This window comes from Narcine bancroftii, chromosome 2 (genome assembly GCF_036971445.1).
Source record: "Narcine bancroftii isolate sNarBan1 chromosome 2, sNarBan1.hap1, whole genome shotgun sequence".
In the NCBI taxonomy this organism is placed as follows: domain Eukaryota; kingdom Metazoa; phylum Chordata; class Chondrichthyes; order Torpediniformes; family Narcinidae; genus Narcine; species Narcine bancroftii.
Genome location: NC_091470.1, coordinates 211,146,561 through 211,156,727, shown reverse-complemented (window position 1 = coordinate 211,156,727; position 10,167 = coordinate 211,146,561). Strand labels below are relative to the sequence as shown.

The following is a 10,167-nucleotide window of genomic DNA, read 5'->3' as shown; positions in this document are numbered from 1 at the left end:
TTTTATTTATAAACATAGCACGTGATTTTTATTTCAAAATTGTAACATTTCTACATGGAGGAGAAGGATCCAGTTAGGAAAAAAATCTGAACAGTTTGATCACTTGCATTGTTTGCACTTATTGTTGAATAAGTGATATTAATTACATCCACCTGGTTTTAATAAGTTCTGGTCTCACAGAAAACTGTTGTCCACTCTTTTAGAGTGGTTTTTATTTAAAAACATGGAAGCTTTCTACATATGCTCTGAAATATGAAAATCATGTCAATCTTGCAGTTTTCTAATACAAAGCAATTCTATACTTTTAAAATAAATCTGGAACTTTAAATCTGTTCAAATTAAATCAGAAGGGTTGCAAAGAATACAGATGACTTTGGATAATATAATTTAGTCTCTTTTTATTTCCATGGACATGGAGAGAGATGTAATGGATAGTTGATCCCATATTACGAACCGCCAAAGACAAAAATTGATCCATACAATTTAAATTTTACTCTTTTCTCCCCCCCCACCTCAAACACAAGAGTAAAAAATTGTTTAATTAATAGTGCTTGGAAATTTGAATACACAAGTACAAATACATTAGATCTGATTTACCAATGATGCAATTTGAAACTTCTAAAGATTATATGTCAACTTGAGGGTAAAAGATTTGTCCTTTAATGAAATCAAGACATTGTCACTGTGTCATCAGCTAGTAACCGGTAACAAGTAGCATCAAACTGAATTGATAAAAGCAATAGTTTTTGTATTTCTGCAATAATCTTTTGTAATAAAATTCATTAATTAAGAAAATTTGATATTAAATCTCAGAGTTAAACAAAGTCTGCAGATATTGGGGTTGAGTGCAAAACTTAAATGTGCTGGAGAAACTCAGCAGGTCACACAGCATTCAAAGGAATTAAAGACTTATCCTAGATCACATTTTTTTCAGATGTCTACCGATTAGGAACTTGCATGACATTTTTATCTATTTTTCCAATGCCACATCAGAATGAAGTTACTGATAAAATTTTTTATGTTTAAACCCTTTGCAGAAGAACTTGATAGCAACAATTTATGATTTGATCCTGAAAATGCATCCAGTGATACCTGATTAAAATTAAGAATGAATGGGAGAGAACTTAAGATACCTTTACCTATAGAGACATGGGAGAAAATTAGTTAACACTTCTTCAATGTGTGCTCAACACTCTTTGATACAGTTTAAGATGGTCCAGAGGATAAGCTAGCTTGTTTTTAATCCCATATGAACCATAAATGTAGGTGCCTTGGCATCAGATGCAGTGGCCTCTCCAGGACACCAGTAGTTTCTATTTTGTTTTAAATATAGCTAAAGAGAACAGTTAAATTGTTTAAAAAGTTGCATAGTTTTAGTTTTTATAGTTATGGCTACCCAACGATATAAAGCGATGCAGGTGGACTAGGCCTAAAAGCCTTGGGATCACAGAGAAAAAAGAAGCGATGCATGAGATGGAGAAAGTGCGATAGGCAAGCAAGAGTACGTGCCAAGCTGAAGGCAAACCCCTGCTGCCAAACTCTCCTGTCCATTCTGCTCGCTAATGTCAGGTCTCTGGGGAACAAAATGGACAACATCCAACTCTGGAGGTCTTCACAGCATGAGTACAGACACTGCTGTGCTTTGGTCTTAACTGATATGTGGCTCAGCAACATGGTCCTGGACACTGCCATACAGGGGCACGGGAAGACAGCCTGCTTTGTGTGGTGAAGTTCTTGGCGGTGCCCTGTGCATTTACATCAACATGAAATGGTTCAAGGACTCTGCACAAGTGTTCAGTCCCTGCTCAAAGCTGGTGGAATTTGTGACAGTCAGATGTAGGCCATTTTATATACTGCAGGAATTCACCATAGTCCTCATAGTTAGTGTGCATCCACCCCACCCCCCGGGAGCCAATGCCAAAGAAGTAATCTGGGAACTGTATGAGACAATGAACTGCAGACCACACACCCTGATAGACTGATCATTATCACTGGGGATATCAACCAAGTGAACCTCAAGTCAAAGCTACCTAAATTCCATCAGGATGTGGACTTTGCTACGAGGGGTGAACACGTTGGACCTTGTGTATACGAACATTTCCGACATGTACTGGGCAGAGCCCCAACCCCACCTTGGATACTCAGACCACTCATCAGATGCTCCAGACCAGTCTAGAAGCAGGTTAAAACCTGGCCAGTGGGGGCCACTCGTGCACTTCAAGACTGCTTTGAACATACTGACTGGCACATGTTCAAGGAAGCAGCAACCAGTGGTAACTGCATCACTCTGGAGAAGTATACAGCATCAGTAGCAACATCACTGTCCGAAGACCACCATTAACTCGCTCCAATGAGAAGCCATGGAGGACTGCGAAGGTGCATGTGCTGCTCAGGAACTGAGACGCTGCCTTCAGAGTGGGCAATAAGGTAGCCCTAGCTATTGCAAGAGCCATCGGAATCAAAGGTTGCGCATGAACCAGCTCATTCACAGCCACTTCCTGGACAGCAAGGACATGTGACACATGTGGAAGGGGATCCAAGATGTCACCAACCACAAGACGACACCATCTGCCTGTGCTGGTGATGCCTCCCTCCCAGAAACTCTGAACAACTTCTATGCTTGTTTTGAGGTGAAAAGCGATGTTGCAGTGAAGAAGACCAAATAACCGGGTGCTGTGTCTTGCAGTGGCTGCCATGAAAAGAGAGTGAGGCAAGGTCAACCAGTGAAAAGCTGCTGGATCAGATAATGTTCCCAGCAGAGTGCTCAGGGGATGTGTGGCATAGCTAGAAGATGTTCTCACTGACATCTTTAACATCTCCCTGAGAAGTGCTTCAAAGCCACCACTATTGTCCCCATGCAAAAGATGTCTGTGACCTGCCTCAATAACTACAGCCCGGTCGCACTCATGTCCATCATAATGAAGTTCTTTGAGGTGCTCATCATGGGACACATAAAGCTCCTGCTGCCCCCATCACTAGACCCCTTGCAGTTCGCATACAGTACAGACCCCACTGCTCTACAGCCGATGTCATCGCCACCACCATCCATCTAGCCCTCACCCACCTGGAAACCTAAGGACTCGTATGTTCAAATTGTGTTTATTGATTTCAGTTCAGCATTCAACATGATCATATCACAGTACCTGATAAGGAAGTTGAACCTGCTGGGTCTAAACACCTCCTTCTGCAATTAGATTCTTGACTTCCTGTCAGGGAGACCTCAGGTCGTCTGGATCAGTAACAGCACTTCCAAGGCCATCAGACTGAGCATGGAGGAATCCCCCAACCCCAGGCTGTGTGCTTAGCCCACTGCTGTTCACTCTGCTGACCCACAACTGTGCAGCTAATCGCAGCTCAAACCACATCATCAAGTTCGCTGAAGACACAACCGTGGTGAGCCTGATCAGTAAGAATGATGAGTCAGCGAACAGAAATGAGGTTCAGTCGACTGGTGCAGAGCCAACAACCTGTAACTGAATGTCAAAAAAACAAGAGATGGTTGTCGACTTCAGGAAGGCCCTGAAGGACCATGCTCCACTTACCATTGTTGTCTCCACCGTTGAGGTCGTCAGGAGTATCAAGTTCCTCAGAATGCACCTGGCAGAGAATCTCACCTGGCCCCTCAACACCAACTCCATAGCCAAGAAAACCCAGCAATGTCTACTTCCTGCAAAGGCTGAGGAAAGTCCATCTCCCACCCTCCATCCTCACTACATTCTATAGAGGATATATCGAGACAACCTGTGCAACTGCATCATCGCCTAGTTTGGAAGCGGTACCTCCTTGGACCACAAGACCCTGCAGAGGATGGTGAAGTCAGCAGAAAAGATCATTGGGGGCTCTCTTCCTCCTATGAAGGATGTCTACAACACTCGATGCAGGCGAAAGGTAATAAACATAGTGAAGGACTCCCCACACCCCTCATGTAAACTGTTCTCCCTTCTGCCATCGGGTAGGAGGTACCATAGCACTCAGGCCCTGATGTCCAGATTGGGAACAGATTTTCCCCCCCAAGCCATCAGACTCCTAAACTCCCAGAACATATTGGGGATAAGGTATCGTGGACTTTTACTGTATACATCTTAATATTTCAATGTGTTAAACTTATAACTTAAATCTGCTCTGTGGTCCTGGAGAAACGCTATCTCATCTTTACTGTGCGAGCATGGTATGAATGACAAAGAAAGGTGACTTGAAACCCTATCTGTGACAGATGTCATTGTGAGATGGCTTCCCTGATGCATATGATTTGGTCCTGCCCTTACTTGAAAAAAATATTGGAAAGATACTTTTGATATTATTTCATCAGTTTTGCTCATTGAGCTACAACCTCATCCTATTACTACACTTTTGGGTGACCAGTTTTGGACTCTGGCCACTTATCTGCTTTGTTAATTTAATAATCAGGAGATCCATTCTACTCAAACAGACCCTAAACCACCTAATACATTTAAAAAAAATCAGGAATGGTACTGTTGACCCTTCATTTCACTTTGAAGAAACATGGAGACTATTTATTCAACATTTTGATATGATGTCGATCCTTTCTGATTGCCTTAACTTTTATTTGAGTGTAGATGAGCAGAGTTAATGACAAAAATAATTGTTTAACCAGTGAAATATAGCCACCCAACTTATGTTTTCTCTTTTTTGTTTTTTCAAGTTAGGGGTTTTTTTTTTGGAATAATATTTGATTCTTTTTATGTTTGGCTTTTAAGAGGTTGGGAGGATCCATTTACACTGGTACCCAGTGTCTGTTTGTATATGTTAACAGTTATTAATGCAATCCTGATCTCTTTGCATTTTTATTGTAGTAAAAGTTCATTAACCTGAAGATTGAAAAGAAGAATTAAAGGCTTACCAATGATTTGGGCTTGGGGCCTTGGTCAGGTATGGCTCTGATAAGGAGCCCAGGCCTGAAATGTTGGTAATCCGTCACCTCTGATGAGTTTCTCCAGCATGTTTATGTCTTGATATTAAAGCTTATTGGGCAATTTAAATTCACAATTTTTAAAATTAGAAGTACGAGTTCTTTTTCGATGTTGATCATTTTCCATCATGTAGTTTCTCCAGGAGCTTTGCTTCTACAGACTGAAAACTATTTTGGCAGCTCCTCAATAATTAGCCGTGATACTGAGTTCCAGCCAGTTGAAGCATCACCTTGTGGGTACCCCTCTGAACACAACCCAATCCAGAATGAAACATCCACAAGACCAGCTGTGATTCCTTCACATAGCCCTTCCACTGATGAAGGAAAAATATAGAGAAAATTAAGAGAAATATGCTGCAACACATAACTTTTTTTAGTTATAAAGAAAATAATCTTAACTACATTTTCAAAATATTTTTTTGTCATGATCCTTGGTCTCAACTCTTACTCAAGTTACAACTTTTCTTTAGAAATTACTTAATTGACTGGGGTTTGAAACCTGTTCAGTGCAGTAAATTCTGTCCTGTGGAAGCACAATGGAAGATGACTGGAAACTTGCCATTCTTCATGTACTGGACAAAAGACAACCAAGAAAAATTGATTGATGAAAAAGTGTTTCAACCAAATCTGATCTGTAACTTCTTCATTGGACACTTTCTATCAATATCATTGGATATTAATGACATTTTAGTAAGATGGATCTGGCAATTCAGCAGTTCGTAACGTGGGTCAATAAATTCAACAGTTAGAAATGAGATGAAGGCATTCAAAGGCAGAGGATAATGTAGAATTTGTGGAATTGACTCATCAGAGCTGCCCGCACCCCACCCCCCCCCACCCCACTCCAGTCCTTTACCCAGAGAAAATGTGCTACACTTGAAGATGGACATTAAAAGGTTTTTTTTAAAGTCAAGGTTGTGTGATATTGTGTGCAGTTCTGATCCCCAAATTTTTGGAAAGATATCAATAAAATAGAAAAGGTGCAGAGAAGATTTACTGAAATGTTGCTGGATCCTTTATCCAGACACCTAAAATCCGGAAAGCTCCAAAATCCAGCAAGCGGGGACCGGCAGTTGGGGGAGGCGGCCGAGGGACGGGCGGTCGGGGGAGGTGGCCAGGAGATGGGCAGTCGGGGGACGGGCGGTCGGGGTACGGGCGATTGGGGGAGACAGCCATTGGGGTAGACTGCCGGGCGACTGGAAGGTGGTGGGGGTGGATAGGCAGCACGATTCGGGTGGGCTTTCTGAAATCCAGAAAAATAAAAAAATTCAGAACACACTGTCCCCCAAGGGTTCCGGATAAAGGATCGTGTACCTGTATCTAGAATACAGAGAAAGTTTGAGTAGACTAGGTTTTTATTCATTGGAGTGTAGAAGGTTGAGGGGGGGATTTGATAGAGGTATTTAAAATTATGAGGGGGATAGGCTCTTCCCTTGAGGGTAGGTGAGATTGGAACGAAGGGTCATAAGTTGAGGGTAAGGGGGCAAAACTTTAGAGGTAACATAAGAGGAAGCTTCTTCACTCAGAGAGGTGGTTGCAGCAGGGTCAATTTTGTCATTTAAGATAAGGTTGGTTGAGTGCATGGATGTGAGGGGACTGGAGGGTTATGGGCAGGGAGCAGGAAGGTGGGGCTAGTGGGGTTCACTTAAATTGGTGCAGGCTAGAGGGGCTGAGATGGCCTGTATCTGTACTGTAATTGTTATATGGTTCCATTATTATCACTTCGAATGTAACATAGTGCAGGACAGCACTGGTGGAACAGAGGGATGATCAGGAAGATGGTGAGCTGTATCCCACATGGAACCAGAAGCAGCATTCCTTTCCACGTTTGTTTAAATTTAACTTGTTTGCTTGGTTATTACTTTTAATAGTTCCTTTGAAGACCACTTACTGTGGTGTTGTGCATCTAAGAAAACTGCAATTAGCAAAGTTGGATCCAACAGATCTTAACATTCAGCCAGAAACTATGATCCTGGTTTTCTCTCTCTCTCTCTCTCCCTCTCTCGGTACCACTTGAACACTTCTGATCTACATAGAATGTGGACCTAATGCTCATTGCCAGCTGGCTTTTTTGAGCACAACAGGTTATTTCTCTTACTATTATGGAAATGAGGGACCTCATGGCATCAGGGAGCCCATGCTCCCCATTTACTGCCAAAAGGTAATGATTCAATTTCAAACCTATTGAGTTTTCTCCTCCTTCATGCTTCAGGTGGAGCCTCAGCTGAAAGGAAAGGATAGCAACAATTTCACCTTAACACGATTGGTGTGGAAGTTTACAGAAATAAAATTATCAGTGTCTATTGGGCATGACTTCAAATGTTTTTAATTATTACAAATTTAAATAATTTGAAAACAAACCTGTCGATGTCCTGTGGATATTGATGGTGGAGTTGAGTTCAGGACTTCCTTGGTCAAGATAAATGATGGCTTCAATTGGCAATGGGCCACTGCACTCAGCTCCATTAAATGTGAAGTACCAGCGCTGACAGCAGGGTGTTTTGCATTTCAGACGCAGGGATCCAATGAACAGTACTCGCAGAGTACTGTCAGTGCGTATCTTGGTGAATGTGCATTCCTGAAGAGAGAGAGACCAAGTCAGCAAGATGCCGAAGCATTGTCGTAAGCTTTGACTTTGTACACCAATTTTAACAAAAAATTATGTACAAATAATTACATCACTATTTTGTGATAAATCGGCCTCAAAAAAAAATCACCTCTGAATAATGTGGCACTTCCTTTAATGAGTACAAATTAATGTTGCTTTGCTTATTTCAAACTTATTTTTTTCTCTAAATGGGTGCCTTTCAGTTATACAGTAAAACCCCTGGTATCCGGGAACCTGTGGGGATTGGTACATGTCAGATAAGTGTATTTTCCGGGCGCTTGAGACTTACTCTTATAATGGGTAACTAATATACCTACATTAAGAATAAAGTTTCAAAGATAAAAATACTATACTGTACTTACACTGAAAAAACTTCAACTGCATGAATATATAAACTTTAATACATTTTACTTTATTTTCAGTCACATTCTTTGAAAATATTTATCCGTCACTGCATCTGCAGGTTCCTCCCGAAAGACAAACAATAGCATTATAGATAATTACCCCCACTCCCCCTCCCCAAGGCCTAGGTGACTCTTACTAAGCCCTTCCTCCTCAGAGATGGCTTTGGTGCTTCAAGTCAGATCAAGTTTATTGTCATCTGATAGCACAATCTGACAAAATGGCATCCTTCGGTCCTCTATGCAAAATACGCGTGCATGCATATAGACAAACAATACAAATGCAGGACAAGTATTCATATATACAAATCAATAAATATTGTTTCATGAATATGAGAAACTCAATGTGGTTCCTTTGGTCATTCAGCATTCTCACTGCCTGTGGGAAGAAGCTGTTTTGATACTCCCATATCTGTTTCCTGATAGGAGCTGCTGGAAGATGCTGTGTGAGGGGTGGAAGGGATTGTCAAAGATTTTGCACACCCTCTTCAGACAAGGATCCTAGTAGATTATGTCAGGGGAGTGGGGAGGGAAGACACCAGTGATCCTTTCTGGCACTCTTAAGGTCCTATGGATTTCTCTGCAGCAACCATACCCGCACTGTGATGCAGCTGGCCAGGACACACTCGATAAAGGTCCTATAGGAGGTTGACATAATGGTGGCCGGTGGCCTTGCCCATTTCCGTCTTCTCAGGAAGTGCAGTCACTGTTGAGCCTTCCTGACAAGACAACTTTTTTCAAACAGCTGCTACAAGCAAAACACGTCCAAGGCCCTCTGCTGGCTGAATATTTGCTCCCGCCTTCACCAAAGGTTTGTGTTATTTCAGAAAACACTTACAATTTTGAACATGTATTTTTAACATATTATTTTATTATTTATTTTTTAGAAAAATGTATGTCCCTCTTTTTTACGGTAGCTGGCATTCCAGATACCAAGGGTTTCACTGTATCAGCATGCACTTTAAATGTAGAAATTTGTTCCTCATAAATGCACTTCTAATTTATAACAAATTTTGCAAGTTGCAACCTTTGCCTTTTTGTGTGCCAGAGTGGCTTCCTAGAGTTAAATTACAGTGGTTCTCAACTTTTTTTCTTTCCCCTCACATCCCACTTTAAGGGATTACTATGCCATCAGTGTAGAAAGGGATTGCTTAAGGTGGTATGTGAGAGGAAAGAAAGTTTGAAAACCATTGTTTTAATCGCGCCTCATTGATTTGTTATGTCCATGGTTTCATAACTCCAAAGGGGATGGGCCAATGACATTTTTTCTCAAGCAAAATATTTCAGTAACAATTGGGTCTAGCACAGTGGTTCTCAACCTTCCCACTCACATCCCACCTTACTAATCACAGAGCACTGATGGCATAGGGATTACTTAAAGTGGAAAGAAAAGGTTTGAGAACTTTTTATCCTAGACATATTATTAGGTGTTGTTCCTCTAAATTGCAGGTGGCCTCATTTTGGCAGTGCAGGAGGCCATGGACATATGTTGGCGTGGGAGTGGATGTGGAATTGAATAGAGAGGCCAGTGGAGTCCCTATTGTTGCAGCGGACAGAGTGAAGGCCCAGTCTCCTTGTTGAGGCCACAGTGGGAGGTCCGGATGCAGTAGATGATCCCTGCGGATTCACAGGGATGGGGTTGTATCACTTGGAAGGACTGTTTGGGGCCCTGAATGGTGGTGTGGGCACAAGTGTGGCACTTCCTGTGGCCACAGGGTTAGGTACCGAATGGTCAATTGGTGGGAAGGGATGAGTGGACGAGAGAGCGGTCCCTGCAGAAGGCAAAGAAGGAAGAGGGGCTGAAAATGTCTGGTGGTACAATCACATTGTAGGCAGTGGGAATGAATTGCGGAGGGTAATATGTTGTACGCGGAGGCTGCTGTATTAGTTGGTGAGGACATGTGGAATCCTGTCCTTGGTACTGAAGGTGTGCCAGAGGTTGCTACCCCCTTGGCTATACTATTCCAGTACACCAACAACATTGGCATCTGCTCAATGATGTGGAAAATTACCCAGGTCAGTCCTGTCCACAAGAAACAGGACAAATCCAACCAGGCCAATTATCACCCCACTTATCACAGGGGGCACTTGCTTACCCACAAGTATGGGTCATCTACTGCATCTGGTGCTCCTGTTGTGGCCTCCTTTAGATCAGATCGGCTCAGTTTGGCTGCTGACAAAACCACCCAGCTCCAGATCTCATTCCAAGCATTCCAGTAAATGCTGAT

General features: G+C 42.2%; 1 protein-coding gene across 1 annotated transcript in view; it reads right to left on the bottom strand.

Moving 5' to 3' along the window:
• Window positions 1-50: 50 nt before the first annotated feature.
• The window catches only part of LOC138755057 (collagen triple helix repeat-containing protein 1-like), a 42,836-nt gene continuing 32,719 nt past the window's right edge, over window positions 51-10,167 (bottom strand). The window contains exons 3-4 of the mRNA XM_069920251.1: window positions 7,292-7,508; window positions 51-5,244 (exon numbers count right to left, since the gene is read on the bottom strand). Coding sequence (XP_069776352.1) covers window positions 5,099-5,244; window positions 7,292-7,508 — 363 coding nt within the window. The 3' untranslated portion in view covers window positions 51-5,098. The remainder of the gene's footprint in view (window positions 5,245-7,291; window positions 7,509-10,167) is intronic.